Source organism: Sinohyriopsis cumingii, chromosome 3, assembly GCF_028554795.1.
Source record: "Sinohyriopsis cumingii isolate HCF-2022 chromosome 3, ASM2855479v2, whole genome shotgun sequence".
NCBI lineage: Eukaryota > Metazoa > Mollusca > Bivalvia > Unionida > Unionidae > Sinohyriopsis > Sinohyriopsis cumingii.
Window position 1 is genome coordinate 148,979,007 of NC_142963.1, and position 24,665 is coordinate 149,003,671.

The following is a 24,665-nucleotide window of genomic DNA, read 5'->3' on the forward strand; positions in this document are numbered from 1 at the left end:
CTGAGGTTTTGTACATGATATTAATGCAAGACTCCTGTACATTTGTATGTGAGTGGGAACTCTGATAGTTGTAGAACAAATATTAATTGTTAGTAACAAATCCATGTTAGATGAAAAACTACATGGTGTTTATAAATAAACAAGATCATACAAAGTATGAAAATTTACATTTTATTTATTTTGTGTTTTAGTACCATGCCCTTGGTCTGCTCTACCACATTAGGAAACATGACAAACTGGCTGTCACCAAGCTTGTCGCCAAGTTCAGCAAACAGTCCTTGAAGTCACCATATGCATATTGTCTTCTGGTGAGTTGTGAAATATTCATATTGTGATAGACACTGTAGAAAAATGTGAAGTATTAAGAAATTAAAAGCCTGCAAGAAATGGAAATTAGTGGACTTAGCCTAGAACTTAGCAAAAAGAACTTTGCAATAATATATGCAACTCTCTACCTACTTTCTCACAACAGTACATGGTATGAAGGTTCTGTTTTCTCATTTTTACTGATACAATTGAATTGGTGATGGTAGTAAACTATACTGATTGATACGATGGTCATTCTCCATACCAATCAGGTACATTTGCATCTTCCATGACTCTCTCAAAGTACATTCTTCCAGGTTGTATTTCTTTGTCTTTCATTGGCCAGTGAATATTGTTTCCTATTGTTTCCTGAAGAATAAGATTTCCTCAATGAAAACAGTAGACCATTTATTGGTACTTAAATGCAAAAGCATTATATCATGTTTCTTTCAATTTACAGATCCGGATAGCAAGTAAGCTGATAGAGGAAGAAGGGGCAGGGTAAGCCTAGAATACTTACATTGTTATATATGTTTATTGTTATGTGCTAGATGCAAAAAACATATACCAGCATTACATATTGAAGTACATGTATTATTTTCTGATAGTGGTTGGTTGGATTTTAATGGTAGTCTGTTCATTTTATTTGGCTATATCATGCCAGGGAAATGGGAGCCTAGTACCTTTCCCAAGGACAAACTGAGGCAACCAACCTTGGATGCATAATAGTTTGGGGATGAATTTGTTTTTTAATAAGATTATTTCAAAGACAAAATAAATCTACATAACTTTATTCTCTAAATTAAACTTTATATAGGATATATTTGATATACATAGAAATGAAATAAATGTATGTTTTGACATGTCTCTACATCATCAAATGATTGGTTTTATGTGGAGACATTCTCCTGGTAAATATCTTTACTATCGAAAACAAAATAACAATATCTACAGGTTGTCTGTACAGTAACTCGATTTGAGCGCATGTATCATACCAACGACCAATGTCAAGCGTGATATAGTGCCCTTTCACAATCAAACAGGACATCATGTAAATGTACATAACAGGTTGCTGTACTGATGATGTGCTTTATAACATCCTAAACAATTTTTTCATAATAAAAAAGACAGTTGTGTGGTTTTTGTTCCATTACATTGATTCCTTCCATCTGGCCTTTTGTACGAGTCTAAATATAGCATAACTCTTACCTAACTGTTGTTTGGTGACATCCATCTTAGTGATGAATCAATATATATTTATCAGCTACACATCGGATGGGGGGGAGTACACTTATCAGGAGTTTTATATGGATGGGACATATCATAAATCAAATTTTGTTTCAAAATTTAGAGACTAATAATCTGATCTTCTATTACACAGGTCAGACAGCCCAATGTTTGAGTTTATTGAAAGCTGTCTGCGGCACAAGAGTGAGATTGTGATTTATGAGGCAGCCCATGCCATGGTGAACATGAAAGAGACCACAGCGAAGGAGCTTGCCCCAGCTGTTTCTGTTTTACAACTTTTCTGCAGCTCCCCCAAACCCACACTGAGGTTTGCTGCAGTTAGAACTCTTAATAAGGTAACCAGTGCATAACAGTTTAATAAAATGTTCTGGGTTTTTTTCCTACCCTATCAGTGTAGGGCCTAACATCAAGCTGTTTCCTCCTCAGCATATTTTTTAGTAGTTTCTCCAAACCAAAACTAGTTAGAATCTTTTGAAATAGTGTGGATATTTATTATTTTCCATGTTTTGGAAGATAATTATTTATCTTTTCCATTGGTTAGTGCGTATGTATTTAATTTCCATGGATTCACTTATTTTTATGGTTTTGCAAACAATGGCTCATTTGCCACTACTTATATTCATCGATTTGGAAAGGGATCATTGTTGCCACAAACGGATCATTGTTCGTTGTGTTTTTAAATTCAATGTTTGTAGCAAGAATGAAATTGATTAAGACATGAAACCCATTGAAAAAGTTTTGACTTAAAAGCATGCAACATCTCCTCAGAGTGGAAAATAAAGACCTTTAACCTCAGGGGATGATTGGAATTTCTCAGTATTGTGTTAAAATTTTGATGTACTTTTGGTGATGTGCTGGTGGGGAGGAATTAGTTGAATGTTGGCTGCATAACGGAGAAAAATATAGGGGTAATTCTGTCTTCCTGGAGAATTCTAGCAATAACTTGCATCTTAGTTTTAGTGTTGTCCATTTTCTGTGGGTACAATTTTCAGCTTTATATTCGTAACAATCTTTCCAAATCTGTTTTATATATATTCCTAAAGTAATATACATATACATCTGAAACCATGCCAGAAACTAAGGTATTGTGACCTAGTTTTCACACTTTACCAACTTTTGTTTCTCAAGGTATTCATTTGTTAAATGTTTTATATATTGCCCTGGGGGCCCCGAGTGGTCTAAAGCACACCTGCTATTGATCACTGCCATCTCACCTCTGTCTGCATGGGTTCAAGTCTGGCTCGGCCAATGTGGGTGTGAGAAAGCTTGCTGGTAGCTTCTCGTGGGTCGATGGTTCTTTCTGGGGTTTTCCTGGGTTCTTCCTCCACCATTTATACTGGCCGCCATGTATAGTCTATCTAGTGCTGAAAAATGGTGTTAAACCCTATAACAACAACAACAACAATATTTTGCCCTATTTTATCTACACTCATGACAGTTGGGATGTGGAAGCATCTCAAGGTGAGAAACTAAATTATCTCAAAGCTAGGTCACTGGGACCTAATTTTAATGAAAAGTGACTTTAACATTTTCAGCCATATCTTGGACCCAATTTAATGACAGTTTGTAAAAATTGGTATGTATATGGATTTAAAGGAGAATAACAACCATACCAAAGAAGGTCACTGTTACCCAAGTTTAATCTTGAGTGACTTTTGTATTTTCTAATATTCATTAGTTAAACCCTTAATATCTTAGACAAGGGACCTCAAAATGATTGGCATCACAAGATGTCATGAGAGATAACAAAGTTGGTGCGGCCCTTGGGCCATTGAAAATTCCCTCATGCAGCCCTCAGGGTGGTTTGAGATTGAGACCCCTGTCTGAGACCCTATTTCACCTACACATGAAAACCAATATGTGGATGAATTCCAGCATGAGTAACTCAATCATTCCATTAACTAGTTAACATTGACCTAATTTTCATGCACGTGTCACTACACCCGCAATATCTTAAACCCTATTTCACTTACACTTATGAAAATTGGTAGGTGGATCATGTTAGGGAGAATAACCCAAATATATCAAAAGTCACTGTGAGCTTATTTCTGGGTTAAGTGATGATTGTGTTTTCATGCATTTGTATGTTTCATCCTCATTATCTTTAACCTTATTAATCTAGGATAATAAACCTGTGTTTGGTCCCTGCACTGAGTTTGATGAATCCTAAATACTTGTTCATTACAGTAGTATTTTCTTATTTCGTATGGTGACTTAGTCATTAGCTTAGATCAGTGATTAGCAGGTTTGAATCCTGTCCATACCAACCTAAATCTGTATTTCTTTGCAAAGATCATAACTCCTATTGCCTCAGCATCAATCCTCCATTTCAGCTATTCCAAATGTGGCTCTGTTAGTGAGGTTATTTATGTTTTTGTTTTAACATGTTGTTTTTCATGTACTTGTGTTTACCTGTGACTTTTATGCCTTTCATTAAGAAAGGAATTAAGAGACAAGTAGTTTTCCATTCATGGCAGACTTAGATCATTTATAACGCTGGTGCATGATGGCAGAATAGTGGAAGGTTCTTAATTTTGGATCTTAATAAGAATTCTCTATGTTTATTCCGTAGGTGGCGATGAAGCACCCAGCAGCAGTGACAGCCTGTAACCTGGACCTAGAGAACCTGATTACAGACCAGAATCGCAGCATTGCAACTCTGGCCATCACAACACTGCTTAAAGTAAATTCTAAATCCATTTGCTTGTACAGCCCCCAAACAGCTATCGGTCACTAATAGTCCTATTTCAACATAATGCTGTTTTCTGCTTCTGTACAAAATTGATGAATGATTGGAATCAGTTTTAGTTAATATAAATGTACTTTAGAAATGGAAGGTCTCTTCATTAAAATCAAGACCTACAAATTTATTTAGAGCATTATCTGTGTTATGCTTCTCCACATTTATTGCCCCATAATAATGCATTGACACCAAAACCATTAGGGCTCGACAAATTCACTTTCCCGACACCCAGGGCAAGGTCAGATTCAGCTCAGATTTAAAAGGAATTTGCCCAGAGCAAGTGAGCAAAATTGAGAGAAAGAGGAGTGAGAGGTCATGTACAATTTGTAATGCTTTTTTATGTTCTAAAAGTTTTATGTTTTTCATTGATGCCACAGTACAGGTATTGGCACCTTTATTTAGCATTTTTATGTACCATGTACTTAAGTTTCATAAATGCCTGCAGTTTAATTATCTATCGATCCTTTATTTGCAAGATATGCTGTTAAATTCTGTCACTTCAATCTTGTACTCATTGTCAAGGTGTCTTGCATTTTCTTATACAGATGTCTTGAAACGTGAATGCTTATTATTTTGAAGCAAGTTTTGGCAAATAGAAAATGGATGTATAACTTGCCATTGGTTGCATTTTAACTTGTTTTTCCAAAGTTTTGGCATGGTCTCTAAAACTAATGTATTTACTATAAGACATTACTGATTTTAATCTAATAAAACATCCATTGCAAATCATTGCAATTAAAACATTGACTTGACCAAGAAGTGAAATAATCCCATATTCTCTTGTTTGAAAATATGAAAGGTATATTTTGTAATGAGAATTGGCTGTACATTGGACTGAATTCTTGACCAGAAGTTGTGTTATGTATCATTTTTAGACTGGGAGTGAGAGCAGTGTTGACCGGCTGATGAAACAAATCTCCAGCTTTATGACTGAGATCTCAGATGAGTTCAAGATAGTCGTTGTTCAGGCCATTCAGTAAGTATAAACACGGTAATTCTTGTTTAGATATGTTACCCTTTAAATCTTTTGGCAAGCTGTTGCAGAAAAAAACTGTCATCTGCTTGCAGAGATGTGGTCAGATAGGAGTGGTTTCCTTTAATTTGAGGAATTTGTGCCAAAGACCATTGATTGCCAGTTACTACTATTGCTCGTACCTGGTCAGTAAGGTTTTACAAGAGACCTAACTAACAGCACTTTTAACTAGCCAGAGCGATGCTGGGTGAGTTTCTCCACGGAAGTATAATTCATTTTGTCACTCATTATTGTTCATTCATCATTGTACTAAAATATTTTACACATCAGTGGGCAAACTTTTCATACAGTGAGTTAAATGGTCTATCTTAATTGCCTACCTGGAGGTCTGTAATACTAATGGTTGTTTTCAGTACTTGGTTATTTCTGTTAACTTTCAAGTAAATGATCATTAGCTTATGGAGTACAGCTGTTGTATTATTGATGACATTGGCATTTATGTCATCATGGATAAAAGCAAATACTGTGTATAGCCTCACTACATCTGAATAGTCCTGGGCAACAATCCGGAGTGCCACCATTAATACTGGCCGCCATGTATAGCCTATTGTGTGCTCAAAATGGTGTTAAACCCTACAACAACAACAACAACAATAACAATCTGGAATGGGTTTCATGGTACATACACCTTGGAGAGGGGACTAAATGGTTAACATTGCATGTGTGTTTGTGTTTATACATACATTCTTGGTAAAGGTTTTATGATTAGCTCTGATTTTTGGAACACTGTATACATAACGTTACACCTGGAAACATTAGCTTGAAATTGCTGTTTTCTTTAAACCCATGATTCCTGGGTGACTACAATACCTCATGTTTGATGTGGTACTTGAGGTTGACCTAGTCGATCACAAGAGGGATCTCTTACTTGTTTTTATCACTCTGAAGAGGAGGGGACACTATTTCTGCTTTCGTTTGGGCTGTGTTGCTCTGGATCAGTTGGGTTATCAGCTAATCCATCAGGAAACTAATCCACGTTTCTTATGTAAACCATAATTCAGAATAAAATGTTTTTTTCTTATACTGCTTACCCAAATGATAATAAGGCACACCCTCCAAGTTCACATGAAAGTTACATCCTAGAAAAGTGTATATTTCCAGTATTGTATTTGACAACATTTGGGATTAATCTTAAAACATGAGGGGACCATGCTCCTATGACTTCTGGGTTGGCAAGCAGGCAACTTTTTAGAATGTTCGATCCCAAAGCAAGCCAAAATATTTGGTGAACTTTTGGGAGGTTTTGTTTTGGTTTGGAGGGCTGGATTTGTGAGATAGTGGATGTATGCCCCTAATATATTATAATTTGGTAAATACCGTTTAAAGATGCATATTCCTTGAAAAGTAGGTTTATGTGACACATATATATGACATAATCCAGGCCACAGCCTGTGTAGTGATTTAATGATTAGGTAATTTTTGTCTGGATTGCAAGGCAGTTCCAGCTTATGGATTGATGATGTCTGGCATCATAAAATTAGGGTTTGCATTGAAGTCTTTTTCTTAGACACAATTCCTTATAGAGTCATGTGGCTTGGTATATAGATGCCTCATTAGTGCTACACTTTTCAGTCAAAACTAGGTCACTCATGAGCAGCCTTTTGCACTACAGTGACCTGCATAACCTTTTCATTTTTCTTAGTTTTTTTTAGCCACAGTGTCTTCAGAATCTTGTAAGTGGACATTCAGTTGTGTATCATGAAGAGTTGTACACCCTAAAGCAAATAATTAGGGATCTGTTTCTACCTCCATTGTGTTACATTAATGTTTTTTGTTTATCTAATTTGCTTATAGATACACTTATAGATACACTGTACCCAGTATCTCATGCTGCATTGATTGGTGGCAACCTCTTAGCTCAATTTTTCAGACACTATTACTGCAGAGTGAAGTACCTTCTCAATCCTTCCCTCATTATAGTGTGTGGTTCATATCTGCCAACTGCTTTGTGTACTGAATGCATCATCACAAACATGATAATAAATTTGATAAATGCGTGCATAAGTGTTTTGGGGTAAAAACTTCACCATTGAGACAAGAGTTTTGCAATCTACCCATATTGCAATTTGCTGTTTTCTTGTCTGAGATTTTTTAATACATGTTTATATATCATAACTACACAGACAAATTGTTCTTGTGATTTATTTTACTGAATGTTTGTAAATATTGTCTGTTTCATGGTTTGTACATATTATGATGACTCGAATGATCCTTACGTTCATGTACAGGTTACTGAAGTGTAAAGTAAGCTGGACATTTTTATGGAAAGATGTAATTAGTAACCTTTCACTTCGATAGACATTGCAAATGGTTAATGAATTTTTCAATAAAAATCCAAAATTATGATTAAAGACTAATTTTGCCCAGGAAATTCATTTTCTGGTGAAATATTCTACTTAAAATGTGACAAATGTCCCCATTTCTGTGAAATCTCACCTTCCAGAGATTTCACAGGTAGGTTGTCTGTAGGAGAACTTAGTACAGATGTTAAAATTGTAATTGTAGTATATGGTTACATCTCTGTTAATATAGAATTCCTTGCTGCTTAAGTTTGATATTACATTAATTGGTGCTTTTACAATTTCAGGTCCCTGTGCTTGAAATTCCCCAGAAAACATTCTGTCATGATGAACTTTCTCTCGCAAATGCTAAGAGATGAGGTAGGTTGTTGTAGATAACTATTAATGTATGTCAAATTTAAAGATGGGTATCTTAAATATGGGGTCATTGGGTATGAAACTAGATCAATTATAGTTGCAGGGAATGGTAAATTTTGCAGCATTTAGAAGGATTTCTACCAATGAATTCAAATGAACATGCTTTTCAGATTATATGTTACAGAGACTTTGTGCCTCATGGTTGTTGTTGTGGGGTTTAACGCCATTTTTCAGCACACAATAGGCTATACATGGTGGCCATTATTAATGGTGGAGGAAGAACATGGGAAAACCACGGATAGAACCACCGACCCATGAGAAGCTTCTGGCAATCTTTCTCACATACCCAGATTGGCTGAATCTGAGACTCAAACCAGCGCAGACAGAGGTGAGATGGCAGTGATCCATAATGGAGAGCACTTTAGGCCACTCTGGTCCCCTTGTGCCTCATGGTAATGTTGCTGTTTGACATTGATGATTTATGATCTGCAGGGTCTGTTCAAGAACTGAACATTGTGGCGAGCAGTTACTCCTTCCATTTGAAAAAAAGGGGATAAGTATCTAAATACAGAGATATCTAACAAAGATGAACACATTTTAGAATCATATATCCTAGAATAGACCTAGGTTACACAGGGACAAAAGTTTTATGTCATGTGATGACATGTAAATGTTATGTGATCATTTGTATCAGGGAATCAGCTGATTGACTTGATTCTCATCACAATGCTGTGATGAATGGAATAGCCTTTTTAGACCTTAACTTCTGAAACTAACCTTCTTCATTCAAAGATTCCAGTATTGTTTGGAAATGTCTTTAAATATGGTCGTGCATGTAATTAATGTCAGATCATTTACTTTCAGTGGACTAATCTAAACATTTTTACAAGATAATTTACAAACCCTTTTAGGGCCCCACATTTGGTTGCAGGAGTCCTATATTAATCATCTTTTCTGGCCATCCATAATCTGTTTGTAGCATAACCCTGCAGCCCTTACACATAATTCAGTGTAACTGAATGTCTATCAATCTTTGTAGCTTAGCCCTGCAACCTTACACATAATTTTGATGTAACTGAATGTCCATCAGTCTGTTTGTGGCATAGCCCTGCAGCCCTTGCACATAATTTGATGTAACTGAATGTCCATCAGTCTTTTGTGGCATAGCCCTGCAAGCATTACAGATAATTAGCTGTAAGGGCAGTTCCATTTAAACACACATGGTACCCAGGGAAGGCAGTTTTACAAAATATATATCAGGGTACTTTGATTTCACGGAGTTCACATTAAAATGATAAGAAAATTCTAAATTGCATCAATGTGTGAGCACCCAACGTTAAAAGTGCCTTCCCTGGGTCCCAGGTATGTTTTACTGGTACAACCCCAAATTAATGCCTGTTTGCTTCTAGCTTGGGTTTTCCAATCAAAGTTCTTCCATTGAAGGCCATTTAAGATGCCAATATCATCACAAGATCTAGTTTGTATCCTGAATTAACTAAACTTGGTATGTGCCTAATATTGTGATTATTTTATGTAGGGTGGATTTGAGTACAAGAAAGCCATTGTGGATAGTGTGAATTAACTAAACTGGGTATCTGCTTGATATTTTCATCATTTTATGTAGGGCGGATTTGAGTACAAGAAAGCCATTGTGGACAGTGTGATCACTATCATTGAGGAAAATCCAGAAGCTAAGGAAGCAGGTTTGTTCTTTGATATTTATATATAATGCAGTTGCACAAACACATCTGTACAATGATTTATTTTGTTATATGGTGTTGTATTTAGTCACATGTTTTATAAGGAGATTTGGGGGAGATGATGTTATGTAAGTGTTTTGTTGGATTATGCCATGAAGATTCGAATCCAGTGCATTTACAGAAGGAGAAAAGATACGACTTATTTGTATACTGTTTGCAGTCAGATAACTCCAGGAAATATAATTGTGTCTTCATTGTGCTTGCTTTTATATATTTCATGAATTATTTGTTGAATACTTCCCACAAAATATTATTACTAGAACAACTGTCTTTTACTTGATATTTTAAGGATATCAGTGTTGTCTTTTTTACAATCTCAGTTATCAGGTTAACCAGTAATACTTAAGAAACCTAATTTGCAGCAGTAAATACTTCATTGATATCAATTTAGTTGCAAGTTAATTTTTTTTGGTATCTCCCAGATATCTATGTTAATTGACAGGTGTAACTAAAATTTATGTACTTCAAATGATTACCAGTACATGGTTTTTCCTTTCACAGGTCTTGCCCATTTGTGCGAGTTCATTGAGGATTGTGAACATGCAGTTCTAGCCACTAGAATTCTGCACCTCCTAGGTCGTGAGGGACCCAGGACACCTACCCCTTCCAAATATATCCGTTTCATCTACAACAGGGTCATCCTGGAAAATGCCGCTGTTCGAGCAGGTAGGTACATATTTAAAGTAAGAGGCTTTGCTTTTAGCTGTAATCAGTCTGCCATAATAATAAGCAACATTTCTTAAAATAGAAGAAACTTTAATTGAATTTTCATGTGCATGCCTACAATTACTTGACTAATCACACAGTTGATATACATACCAACAATACCTTGAATAATTACCCACTTGATATACATACAACAGTACCTTGAATAATTACATTGTTGATGTGCATGCATACAATTACTTGACTAATCACACATTTGATACACATACAAACAATACCTTGAATAATTACCCATTTGATATACATACAACAATACCTTGAATAATTACATTGTTGATATGCAAACAGATAATACCTTGACTGATTACCCAGTTGAAAAGCATACCCAATGGGTATATAGTGAATTCAACAAGCAGATGCAGAATATGGAATTATCAGTTTTAAGTGATACCTTTTTTTCTTTAGTATTTTATAACATAATTGCAGAGGTCTAAAATGTAAGCATGTTTATTTTCCATTCTCAGCGGCTGTTACAGCCCTGGCCAAGTTCGGGGCCCATTGTGAGGAACTTCTGAATAGTTGCATAGTCCTGCTGCTAAGGTAAGTTTTAAATCTTTGTGATAATTTTCAGTAGAAAATTAAAAACATAACTTTAACCTTTCTTGGGAATAAGTGAATAAAGATAAATGAACTATGTTATGTATTCAGCTCTTAGGTAATAATGACTGTTATTTCCCATCAAATGCATGTATAATGCACATTGTAAATTTACATGTCTTAAAATATCTTTAGTGAGGGTCTGTTTGAAATTAATTCCAATCATCGCCATAAAGTTACATTTATATAATTTACCAATCTTTTTGCATGGCAATGTGTTTCCATGCTGGTACGAGTTGTAATCAATTACTCATAGAAAAGAAAATTAAAAGTTGTAATGTCTTTCCTATATGTTTTAGTGTTTCTACCACACATTGGATCATTGGAAAAATCTCAGACTTGTCATTTATACTTCTGTGTAAAGTATTTTTGTCAAGCCTGCCATGGTGAAAGCTTGACATCTTGATTACTTGTGCATGCAGGTACAGTCAGTCTGTCACTGGCAGGTACAGTCAATCTGTCACTAGCAACCACTCATAAGAAAGGCGTTCTGGTGACTTCTGTACAAAGGTTCACCTTTAAAATTGGTTTTTGAACAAATGCCACTGACAAAATAGCATGTTGTTATTATTATTACTACTACTGGGGGCCCCGACTGGTCTAAAGCGCTCACCATTGTGGATCACTGCCATCTTGCCTTTGTCTGCATGGGTTTGAGTCTCGGATTTGGCTAATGTGGTTATGTGAGAAAGCTTGCCAGTATTTTTTAGTGGGTCGATGGTTCTTTCTGAGGTTTACCCAGGTTCTTCTTCCAGCATTTATACTGGCCGCCATGTATATCTTGTGCTGAAAAATGGTGTTAAACCCTACAGCAACAACAACAACAATTACTACTACTACTACCACTATTATTATTTTATTATTATTAAGATTCTTTTATGTGCACTGTACAACAAAGTCATAAATTAAGGGTTTGTGTTGTTATCTCCCAAATTATGTCAACACAGAATTACTGTATCCTGCTCACTGTAATCCATCCTATAAATAAAAACATCACTGACTTAAAATATTCACCGATTTTAATTTGATCACAATATTTGGATATGTCATCTGCTCAGCTCAGTTGAGGTCATTGGACAGTTGGCTTGTGTGAGAAGCCTGTGATGAATAGGAAATCAAAAGAAGTCTTATATGACCATTCTTCGTGTCCCATGAATCAAAACTTCACTGCCGGTACAGTTAAGTTTTGAATATTAAATGACGCCTGACCCTAATGAAAAGGTATGTTACTCATATCTCTTCTCAGATATGAGCTTTTCTTCAGAGATAGCTTAAATTCACAGGCAGATCGATGAAGATATCTAACTATGCCAGTCACACTGGCACAGATGGTGACTTACATTTCTGCTGTAATAACACAACTACTTTTCCTCCCATCCAGCAAACGAATTGCTTCGGCCATGTACCCTGATAATAATAACTTCCTCATTTATATTTGACACCTAAGTTACACGATCAGTATGACGAGTATGGTGAATAAAGCAAGATAAGCAATGTTTACACATTGGTTCACATGATATACCATTATTTCAAGCAAAAGCAGTTACTGGTATGCGCTAGTGACTGCTTAAGGCAGGGAGAAACCATTGTTTGGTTTGGAAACACCTGGTTGCAGACAGCAGAAGGCATGTGACTATTACTACAGGACATTTATGTAGGAAATCTGCAGGGAAATTAGAATGGCCATTGTGAACAGGTGACCTCAGAACAAAGGTCACTATTGAGACAGGTTTGACACTATTTCCTTCCATAGATCCATATGTCCATTCTTCCATGCCCTAGGTTAATGTGAATAATATAGTTTTTATATAGTGAGTAGAATTGGATTGGTCAGTCTTGTTACTGTGGATGCATCTTGATGTATACAACATCAATTTACCAAAATGCTCAGGGTTGGGTTTCACATGGAATCAGTGGCCAGTGTCATGTATCCTCATTTGTAGCGGAGTCCATTCTTAAATGTGCAAGAGCAGGATACATGTTAATTTCTTAAACATTGCACAAAAGTCAACTAAATGCTTGACAATTGTTCATTACTTTTGTGAGTCCTACCTTGTTTGCTTCACTAATCTTCCATATACTTAGAAAATCCACCCTTTGTTTTATAAAGTATGGATGTGGGGGATGGATTTCCCACCCCCACATTTATTCAGTTCTACAATAAACTGCTGTAGCTTTTTCATGCTTATTGATGAACTAATTACATGATTGATCTGTATACCGTTAGGTGTTTGCTGGATACGGATGATGAAGTGAGAGACCGGGCCACATTCTATGTTGACACTCTGAAGGAGAAACAGAAAGCTCTTAACTCGGCTTACATTCTGAATGGTAAGAAAACCTGCATGAAATGCTAAAAAAATTTTATTGAAAATATTAGTTATAAATGTATGATGCAACACAGAACATACAAAGCACTAGTTTTCTAATAGTAGGTGTACTTTGCAAAAAACTTAATTTAAAAATGTGTTTAGGTTACCCAAGTTACATGTATTTAGGCCAAAATATGAATAACAGTACTATACACCAACAAGAAATTAGTAATTATTGTTAGATGTTTCCTAGTTATTGCAAACAACTTGAGTGTATTTGTGAGATCAGAACATTTCGAAGGTAACAGTAAAATCCGTCAAATCTGGCTTTTCACGTCTTTTTGATCTAATTTTTACTGGTCATTTTCCAGAAGAGCTCTTGCAAAGTTCTTTCATCCATCTGTCATCTGATATCCATTGTCTGTCTCTTGTATCGGCTTGGGATTGCCACTGAAACATTTCTTATGCAATCTAGTTGATCATAAATGAAAATGGTGTCAGCATAATTTCCATTGTGCCTAATGCAGTGGCTATATGGAAAATCTTATTATCACTAATTCTCCTAAATTGCTGGTTATATTGACCATGTGCTTTCAACATGTGTAGCTGGTCCTAAATGGAAATGTGTATATCTGATATCTGATATGGCCATGATGGCAGTCAGGTTGAAAACATTTTTGTTATTTCACCAAAATGTACAGTCATTTCTGCATGCAAACCTGCCAACCATTTCAATTTGACTGTGAGCCTTAGGAACATGGCCATTAAAATATGGACTAATGCAGTAAAATACAAAATTACTGAGATATGGTTGTTGGGGTACAATCAGATAATTGGCTTGCTCATGTTTGGTTTGGATCTGGCTTTAACATTAGATTTTGTGGAGATGGTCAGCAAACCAGACTAACTTGACAAGAGTACCTCATATATTCATATACTTTAAACTGCACATATTAGTTCATAAAAAACATGCATGGTATAGATTTTGTTTATAGAGTCTTCAAAAAATGGTATCCTACAAGTGATACATGTTCAAGATGAAAAGTGTTAATAGTCAGTACAGAAGAATGAAATATTTAGATTGGGAGGATGGGAACAGGAAGGCAACAGTTTGTTTATTGGACATGTCTTGATTTGAGCATGTCTCTTGGTGGGAGAGATAGCAAGAAACTATTTGCTCCATAGGGTTTGGAACTGCAGTTTGTGCAACTGTGTTGGAGTAATTAAGGTCTAAGTGTACTTTACAAACTTTTTAGTTGAACATAATATTTACTGTCACTGCTTCAGTCTCATAGCCATCATGAAAATCTTGTTATCACTACTCCTATTAAATGGAAATTCATTTTGACACAGGGTTTTCATCAGGAGTTCTTTTAGTGTCTACCTGTAGAATTATGAACACTGACCCTCAGTATGGCCACCATGGTTGCACTTGGATATTTGGTCTTAAGTTTTTTTAATGTAATTCTTGATTATTGATAAAATTTCTGCATAATTAAACTATTTATTGACATTGTGTAAGTATATCCTTGAATCCATTTCATATGTACTGTATTACAAATTGGTAGTATTGTTTTCAGGCCTGCAGGTGTCTGTGGTTGGCTTAGAGAGGGCTCTACATCAGTATACACTGGAGCCTTCTGAGAAACCATTTGACATGAAGACTGTACCACTTGCCAGCCAGCCTATCACAGAACAGAGGGCACCAGGTAAAACAAATTGCAGTCTTATTATGTTCCATTTAAATGAATTACCTTTAGAGCTGTTCCAGTAAAACATGCCTAGGACCCTGGAATATTTTAAGCCATCGACGGAAGAGCTGCAAGCTACCAATGCTGAAGCATTATTTGTGAGTTTTCTTGTTGAACACAATCTACCTTTATCAGCTGGAGACCATGCTAAACATTTGTTCCGATAAATATTCCTGGACTCTAAGATCGCTTCCAAATTTTCCTGTAGAAGAACCAAAAGTGTTGAAGCTCCTGTGCATTCCTCACTGCAACAGTGACAGTGAAAGAGTATTTTCTCTATTGAGGAAAATAAGACAGACTTTAGGGCCTCCATAGGTGCAGAAAATTTGTCTCCTATTAATTATAAAAAAACAAACAATCTACGGCCATCTGTAGTTTCGTCGAAGTAACAATAAAAAATGTGCTAACCGGCACATGATAGATGAGAGGCTATTACACATTTCTCTGGTCTTGGAGCAGTAGAGCTAATACAGAATAAAATAAAAGGAAAACATAAAAGCTTTTCTTTAGGTTTCTGTCAAAGGCTAGTGCACAGAAAGGCAGAGATGGTAATGCCCCAGTCATTCTATCAAATGAGCCAGGAAGATCTCTTTCTGACACTGAATTTAAATGATTTCTTTTTTCCCCACCAAACAAAACTGCTGAATGTTTATATTTACATATCCATGAACCAAAAATACCTGAAAAAGGACTCACTTATTTTTCCTGATATAAGGTTTAATGGCTCCAAATTCTTTTGTTGTAGCCAAGCTAAAGAAATCTTGAATGCCTACCTTGTGTCAAGATGTTACCTTAACACAGTCTGAATGAGACTTAATTCTTCCTGTATTATATCTTTGCATTATTTCCTATGCATAATGACAGGGACTGCTCCAGTGGCCAAGTGGTTAGAGCATCTGCATTGGAAGCAGGCAGTCATGGGTTCAAACCCTGACCAAGTCATACCAAAGACTTATAAAACTGGTTCAAACAGTTGCCTCACTTGGCGCTCAGCATTTAGAGATTAGTGTTAGCACTGGTCGGCCTGGTATCAGGATCATGTGACTGGGTAGGACATGATTCTACATGTCTGCAGCACGATGCCCCATTGCTAGATATCACTATAAACTGTCACACTGCAGACATCATTATGATATGACTGATTGTTTTTCAAAGCTACGTTAAAAATCCAAATCACACACTCATAATGACAGACGTTGTGATAAACTTTGGAAATATATAAGGAAGATACCTGTTGCAACCGTTATTGGTATACTCTTTGGTAATAATCCAATAATTTACTCATTTTTAAAGAGATCTTTTTGACATAACTCTTACTGGTAATTAATTTAGCCAAGATAACATATGGGCTATTCCATTTAAACATACATGGTACCTTGGGAAGGCAGTTTTTTAATTTTATATGTTAGGGTGCTTTGATTTCACATAGTTTATATTAAAATGATAAATTCTGACTTTTATCTATGGGTGAGTTCCCCACAATAGAAGTGTTTCTGTATTAAAATGATGATAATCCAAATTCCAAAATGGCTGTCTTGATGGCCATTATGAAAATCTTAATATGACTGCTTCTCCTGACCAGATAGTCATATCACCATTGCTAAAACACTGTAGCAATAAGTAGATGGTTATGTAAAAAAAAAAATCGTGCTTGTCTGACCTACAACATGGCACTATAGTGGCCATCCCAAAATTTTTGTTATCACCATCCCTCTTGCATGAACGATTATGTAGACATAGGGTTTTGACCAAATGCTTCTTGCAGTATGCAGTTGGTTCTGAAAGAAGATTGTGCAGATCTGACCACCAGCATACCTGTATTTTTATGAAAGACTTTTAAAACCATAATTGCTCTGTGCCATTCCTGTTAACATCTGCTGGAACTAATTTTTAGTGGTATACCTTTTATTCAGATAAATCTTACATGAAGAATTCCTTTTCCAGCTGTCAGAGAACCAGGTGAAACTACAGCTCCCAAGGCAACAGACAAGGTGGCTGCTTCAAGACAGGATGTCTACGCTGGTATGACATGCACTGCAGAAGCACCTGTGAACCTTTGCTCTTCATTTGTTTAAAACACAAGAGTGCAGTATTTGTAAATTTAAAATCCGAGATTTTTTTAAATACCTTTCTTCAGAAGTAATAACTATGAGTGTTGTCAAATCTTGAAAACTTTTTGGGTATAAACTGGTTTGAGGTTTAAAAAAAGTACAAAGTTTTGTTATCATATGGCAAAAATGGTACAAGGTTATAAGAGAAGATTAAAGATACATTTCTTTTCAGAGCATTGAATGAACGATGCAAGTCTTATAATGTGCAGGCAGATCTTATTAAGATCAGATTTAGTTTTGTTCCAGAGCTTGTTATCTCTATTAACATGTAGTAGTTTCAGATTTGTTGGTGAAATTTCTTCATTTTTGTCTTTTCTGTCATAATTAAGTAAAAATATTTGTGTATTCCTCACTTTTTGGGTACTTCAACAACTGGTATAACTAGATGATAAAAATGGTCAATGCAAAATGATGTGCATACAACTTAACCGTCCCAATTTAAGAAAAAATAGATTTATTGGATAATCTGTTGATAATATTTATGTTGTTCTCTAAATACATTATATGAATTGATCCCTTTTTATTTTCAGAACAACTGGCTCGCATTCCAGAATTTGCAAATCTTGGGGCTCTCTTCAAGTCTTCAACACCAGTTGAGCTGACAGAATCAGAGACGGAGTATGTGGTGCGCTGTGTCAAGCACACCTTCCCACACTACATTGTGTTTCAGGTAATGAGCAGTGGCTTTAGGCAATATGCGTTCAGAATTGCTGTCATTTTATTTTTAGTTTATTTCCTTAGCTTCATCATGCATCTGTAAGGAGCAAAAATCATGAAAATTCCTTTGCACAATAACTTGACTCAACCTGACAAGAATAGCTTCAATTCCTCTAAAAGAAATATGAACTTTTTACGATATTTAAAGAATCTTTATAGATTTTGTCATCTTGAATTATGTTTTGTGATCAAAATTCACTTATTTCTCCTCTCTGTGAACATTGCAAAGAACCAAATGGAAAATACCATGAACAGTACATTTTACATCCACTCCGTGTTAAAACATTCTCTGTGTTGGAACTAACAAGGCATAGTTGACTGGAGATTGTGGACCTTGGTGATCTTGACATTTGGTATATAGTCTTGAACTGACTGTGCAGAAACCATTTTTGTTTGTTTGTTAGATTTACTGTGACTGCCTTTTGATCATTGACACCAAAGGTTTATTTATTACCCCATATGCAAGCCATCAACAAAGTTTGGTCAGGGAACTTAATCTAGAACAAAAGTATATGTGTAAAAGCCATTTTTCTTTCCATCTTTTGACTGTTGACTTTATAACCCAAAATCAATAGGCTTCTTCCACTGCTGGACAGGGTTCTGATGGGTCCTGGAATCGTGGAAAAGTTCTGGAATTTAAAAACTAAATTTCAAAGTCCTTGAAAAGTCAAGAAATTTCTCAAAGCATTGCAAAATTTTGGAAAAGTCATGGAATGTCTGACAGTAAAGTTAAAAAAATTTGATAACTGCTAATTTTATTGAGTGCTGAGCACTGATTCAGGAAACTTGTTTCAAACATGGCACGGTTACGAACGATAAATGGGTTAATTTCATATAACAGTAGCAAGTTCCCCTAAAAGTAGAGCTCATGTGCTTTCTATTTAGTTAGATTTGAAAACAAATATGGCCAAATCTGCATATTGAAAATATTTGTTATTCATTTCTTAGTTATATTTCATTGATATATGTCTGTCTTTGTATTAATTTACTTGACAATGCAAGATATTGTGGTCCTCGAGTTTTGTGAAATGGCCATAGAAAAAATTTGTAAAAGTTATGGAAATTGTTTTTGTTAAGTCTGCAGGAACCCTGGCTTGAGTAAAACCCTGCACAAACTTTGGTAAAGGTATGTGGTCAAGAACTAAAATTGTTATGCAGAAACCGTTTTTCTTCTTTTAGTCAGTAAGCTTGTCCTTTGACATTTTGACCCAGAAATCAGTAGACTTTGTGCTTACCCAAAGTACAGGCTATTCACAAACTTTGGTGCAGATATGTGGTCAACAACCAACACTGTTATGGAGGAACCATTTTTTTTCTGGTTTTTTTCTTCCCATAATGACCATAATTATTGAGCCCCCAAAATCACTGAGCTTCTTCCATACTCAAAGTGCAAGCCATCTACAAGTTTTGGCAAGATTTGTGAAGTGAGATGCAAGTTAATGTGCAGAAACCATATCACTTCTTTCATTAACTTTGACCTTAACCTTTGACCTTTTAATCAAAAATTGATAGGCTTCTTCCTTCCTCTAAGTGCAAGCCATTCCAAAACTTTTGTCAATGTCTATGGTCCAGAAATAATGTTTGTATATAGAATCCATGTTTCGTCATTCACTGACAGTGACCTTGGGCTTTGACCTCAAAATTGCTAATGTTCATTATTCCAAATGCAAGATATTTACAGAATTTGGTAAATGGTGGAGAACTAGTTACCGTTTGGAAACAAACATGGTAATATTCATATGGATGCAGATCTTTATATAATACGCTCCAGCTACTGGAGAGCATGTATTAAAATAAGCTAATCCATTGTTGGTTTAAATTTTGCTTTAGACAGGACTGTAAAATCGTTTCAGGTGCAAATATTGGTCATGTCTTCCTCTATATTATTGTTTTAAAACAGATGCATGTGCAAGGCAAAAAAGAAAAAAATAGAAAATGGACAAGTAGTCATGATACCAAAAGGGCAGATAAATCCTAAATTTTTCTACTGGTCAAGAATCATGATTTTCATGAATTTGGCAGAACTTGTGATTTGTCCTTCTCTTTCCAATTCAATGCTGGACAGTATAAGTGAATTACATGCCAGACAGTATAAGTGTCCAAATGTTCAATATGTCTTGAACTGCTTGTCGATATAAATGTCAAAATTTCTACCTGTACTGGACTGCTTGATGGTATACATGTTAAAATTTTTGACCTGTGCTGAATTGTTGGATGGTATAAATAGTCAAAATGAACTGGAATTACTATTTCAGTTTGATTGCACCAACACACTGAATGACCAAATATTGGAAAATGCCAGTGTCCACTTGGAACCATCTGATGGTTTTGAGGTGATCAAGTACCTACATTGTCCCAAACTGTCATATGATACACCAGGCACTACGTACACAATGGTCAGAATGCCTGATGAACCTACACAAGGTATGTTTGTATATTTACTCATGAAACACCTGTCAAGAGCATATATAATTTGTATACTTACTCATCAAACAAGATCTATCATAGTGTATATAAATAGGTATTGTCTTATACTGAGTATTTTTTTTAAAACATCAAAGAATATCGGTGACATATTATAAAATTAATAGTCTTTTATTGTTGTTGTTACGTCAGGCTAGCACAACCTATTGCCTTTCCACATTTTTCCTGTGACCTGGTTTTATCTGGTTACATCATTTTGGTGCGACTTTAATAGTCAAATCCAGCTCACACCTTGGAGGAAGTTGCACATACCTATTATATTATTTCTCCCATGATAGATCCAGGGGCCAGCCATATGAATGCATACAAATATATGGGGTGGTCTTATGGAATCATGCTTCTACTTCATATTTGCATTTATTTGGAAGGGTTTTTCATCCCAATGTTTTTCTTGGTGATATTCCTTATATTAACTTTTTTAGAACTTGACCATTGATCAGCATGTTATAGTCATGCTGCTAAATACCAATACATACCTTTTTTCTAAAATTGGTGGTGGGGGCTTCTTACCATCAAGACATAGTTTATCATTGGAGAAATGTGGCAGTATGATATTTCGTGGAAAGACTGTAGTTAAAAAAAATTACCAAATCATAATCTAAACTGCAGTTGGTATTTTGTACAGGTATTTCAATTTCATTGATAGCCTGTTTGTTTTTTATGCCCTGCCAGAATTGTGAAAGAGGAAATAACTCATCTTGCCTTTTCATCTATCCATCACCTTATTGTTGGAATTTTTTCTGCTTAGTCATTTTATTATACACCATTGATCTTAGTGTCATATCCCTTTGTATTTGGATATATCTTAGCAAACACCTTTTGCCCAAGCTAGGTCATGTAAACATGTCTCGCTTCAGCAACTTAGTATTTTGTATTGGGTGTTATCAAGTGATTATCTATTTAAGCTAACAATTTTGGGGTTTTTTTTGTCATCTAGTCATTGTATTTGTATATGCCTGTTGTACAGTTTATGGGCTGCGAAGAATACTGTTACAATTTAGTTCAACTTTGAAAATAATCTGTTGTTGTTTATTACAGTGACTGGGACCTTCAGCTGTACTCTGAAGTTTGTAGTGAAGGACTGTGATCCAAACACTGGGGAACCAGATGAAGAGGGGTATGAAGATGAATATGTGGTATGTTATTGCCGCCTTTAGTACAATTTGTTAAAATGTTATGTTCGGTGGTGCCTTAATCAATTTATTTTGGGGTGTGGGAGATTATAATTTTGATTCTTTTAGTGGTGGATAACCCCAAACTTTTGTCATTAGCACCCCGGCCTCTTTCCAAAGAGACTTTAGTGGAATAGGCCTCACTGTGATAATGATGCAAAGCAATTCAGATTTCTAGATTACAAATCTAAAGATCTTTGTTCTAATTAGCACATATTCATGTATCTGTTGAATATGAATAAAAAAAATCTTTGATTTTGTTCAACACTGAGAGAAATCAAAATTCATACAGGAAAAGAACTTTTTTTTTTCTGGTGTCTTGAGAAAACAGCGAGATCTGAGGTGACTACTATTTCTGTCTTTCCAGAACTGTTATCAGTTGAGTTTTGTTGTAAACTATTTATTAAAGAAACGTAGGATTTTACATCAAGTTCATTTAATTTAATAAGTCTCAGTTTTCATGGTTTTGCAGAAAATGACAATTTTATTGGTACTTAAGTTCAAGGACTTGGGGAAATAGGTCCTGTCGTTTCTACGGCAAGCTCATTGTTCTTTGAATCTATAAATTGTACCAATCATAAAAGCCAAGAAAAGTATCCTTGTGAAAATTTGTGCAGTTTTCACTATCAGTGCATGATATCAGCATTGTGAATCATTTAAGCTCTAAATTGCAGTTTGCAAGACAATCAAAATTAGACTGAAATTTTGACATGGAAATGCATTGAAAACATTTTTGAAGTCAGTTTTTGCACTTTTTTATACTGCATAGAACAGGATGAGCTCACATTGTAAATCTTTAATTTCTTAATAGCATTTACTTTGTTTTCTTAATACAAGAGACATCAATCTGGAATTTTATATACATCTAGAAAATGATTATACTGTTAAAGAACATAAATGAGTTTTGATTTGATACAACCACTGTTTGTAGCTGGAAGATGTGGAGGTCGGTGTTGCTGATCATGTCCAGAAGGTGATGAAGCCAAACTTTGGGGCCTCCTGGGAAGAAGTTGGGCCAGAGTTTGAAGTTGAAGAGACTTATTCCCTATCAACTATGAAGACACTGGAAGGTTAGTAAAAAAAATTCAGTATCGTACTCTCACAAATTGGATCCAACTGCAAACTGTACAGACTCAGAACTGCCATCACATAATGCGCAAGCAGATCTGGTTCTTTGCAATTTTTTAATAGGGAAATCGGTAAAATAAACAACAAAGACCTGGATCTGCCTGCACATTTTGTGATGGCAGATCAGAATCTATGATGTTTGCAGTTGGACTTGACTTGTAATTTCTGGTATTTGAAACTTGGAAGTTACACAAGGGACTAGCTCCATGTATAAACATCAAAACAATCAGCACAAAAGTTACACTTGATAAATAGAGAATCTTGCCCGAGTGCTCATTTCATATGAAATTTAAGAAACAAGTTGAATACATTATATGATCATAATACATTAGGAGAACTACTACTACATTGCAAATCCAGCCCTTGTAAGCTAGTAATTTGTAGCTATAGGTTATCTGTCCTCCTAGGTAGCAGTTAGTGATCTCCCTTTGATAAAGGATTGGCACAAAATCCTGTGAATACTTCAATTACTACTTTCACTTGTGCCGTGATGATGAAAAAAGTATGATTTTATTTGACCAAACCACAGAATAGTGTAATGAAATCCCTTTGAAATATATCTGAATGCCTCAATTGTTATTTCTACTGAATGACATTGTGGTGTCATTTGTGACATCATTCAGTGTAACTACACTGGACATATACAAAGTATATTATGGATATTTTAAATTAAATAAAACAGTAGTCATGTGATTATTGGAATTAAGATGAATGGAGCTTTACATAGTCTTTCTCAGTTTGATGAACAAAGTAAATCTTGACTGTACGAATATGATAATACTTAGCACCATTACTATAAAATTACTCCTTTCATTGCAGAAGCTGTAACCAACATCATTCAGTGCATGGGTATGCAGCCATGTGAGCGCTCGGACAAGGTGCCTGAGGGGAAGAATGCTCACACTTTGTACCTGGCAGGAGTGTATCGTGGTGGACATGATGCTTTGGTGAGGTCCAAACTAGCCATGTCTGAAGCTGGAGTCACGATGCAGTTGACCATCAGATCAACAGATCAAAGTGTGTCTGAAGTACTGGCTTCAGCTATAAGTTAAATAGGGTCACAGTCAGTTGGAAAATTTCTCATTTTGACTGTTTATGCATAAAATTACTATAAACCAACATTTTGCTGCTTCTTAATTTTGTGGCTTCCACATGTCAAACAGTTTCACATATGGTGATTATCAACTTCCACAAATATTAACTTGTGGTTATTTAATTCTTCAACCTGATCCTTCAGTAAACTCTGCAAAACTGTTATTACATGCAAGGAAGTAGGTTTCCAATAGTTGTTAGATAACTATATTCCATGTAATTAAATTGACATGCATTTCTTTTCTTAAATATATTAATCAACTTGCATCATAATACTTGTAATTAATGGTTTGAAACTAGAACTATCGTGTTTGATAGAGTCAAAAAGTCCATGTACTGCCGATTTGAAAACAAACCTTTGGGAGTATTTTCATGAGATGTGTCTAGATATATAGGTGTTTAAGGATTATTTTTATCTTTATGTAATGTAATATAAGTAGAATATACAATCCTTAAGTTAATTAATTGGTCTCCCACTGATTTATGATTCTAGTTGATAAATGGAAACTTAAAATGAGAAATAAGCCAGTTACATGTATATTGTAGAAGCTGTGCTTAAGTTTGTGAAGAAATTGTTGGCTATTTAAGTGTATCATGCCATACCAGTTTTGAAGGGAATTGGAAAATAAAATAAAATTGAGGGTTTGTTTTGTTTTCTTTAATGTCATTTGATTTGAGATTAAGCTTAATCCCAAATAGTCCTACAAATTCTATCAGAAGTCCAGATGAACAAACTTGCAATTTAATTCCAGTGGTGTTCCAAGTAAATTCCAGTATTGAATGTGCTGATGTGCCTGAAGTTTTAAATGTGCCAATGGCCTGGAATGT

General features: G+C 35.4%; 1 protein-coding gene across 1 annotated transcript in view; it reads left to right on the forward strand.

Annotated features, from left to right (window-relative positions):
* The window catches only part of LOC149804123 (coatomer subunit gamma-2-like), a 37,761-nt gene extending 13,279 nt beyond the window's left edge, over positions 1 to 24,482 (forward strand). The window contains exons 9-25 of the mRNA XM_089954090.1: positions 192 to 308; positions 767 to 807; positions 1,688 to 1,889; positions 4,127 to 4,237; positions 5,173 to 5,273; positions 7,918 to 7,990; positions 9,612 to 9,690; positions 10,249 to 10,413; positions 10,938 to 11,013; positions 13,298 to 13,401; positions 14,963 to 15,091; positions 17,078 to 17,155; positions 17,775 to 17,914; positions 20,217 to 20,385; positions 21,484 to 21,581; positions 22,549 to 22,687; positions 23,565 to 24,482. Of these exons, the coding sequence (XP_089810216.1) occupies positions 192 to 308; positions 767 to 807; positions 1,688 to 1,889; positions 4,127 to 4,237; positions 5,173 to 5,273; positions 7,918 to 7,990; positions 9,612 to 9,690; positions 10,249 to 10,413; positions 10,938 to 11,013; positions 13,298 to 13,401; positions 14,963 to 15,091; positions 17,078 to 17,155; positions 17,775 to 17,914; positions 20,217 to 20,385; positions 21,484 to 21,581; positions 22,549 to 22,687; positions 23,565 to 23,797 (2,055 nt within the window). The 3' untranslated portion in view covers positions 23,798 to 24,482. The remainder of the gene's footprint in view (positions 1 to 191; positions 309 to 766; positions 808 to 1,687; positions 1,890 to 4,126; positions 4,238 to 5,172; positions 5,274 to 7,917; positions 7,991 to 9,611; positions 9,691 to 10,248; positions 10,414 to 10,937; positions 11,014 to 13,297; positions 13,402 to 14,962; positions 15,092 to 17,077; positions 17,156 to 17,774; positions 17,915 to 20,216; positions 20,386 to 21,483; positions 21,582 to 22,548; positions 22,688 to 23,564) is intronic.
* Positions 24,483 to 24,665: the final 183 nt, after the last annotated feature.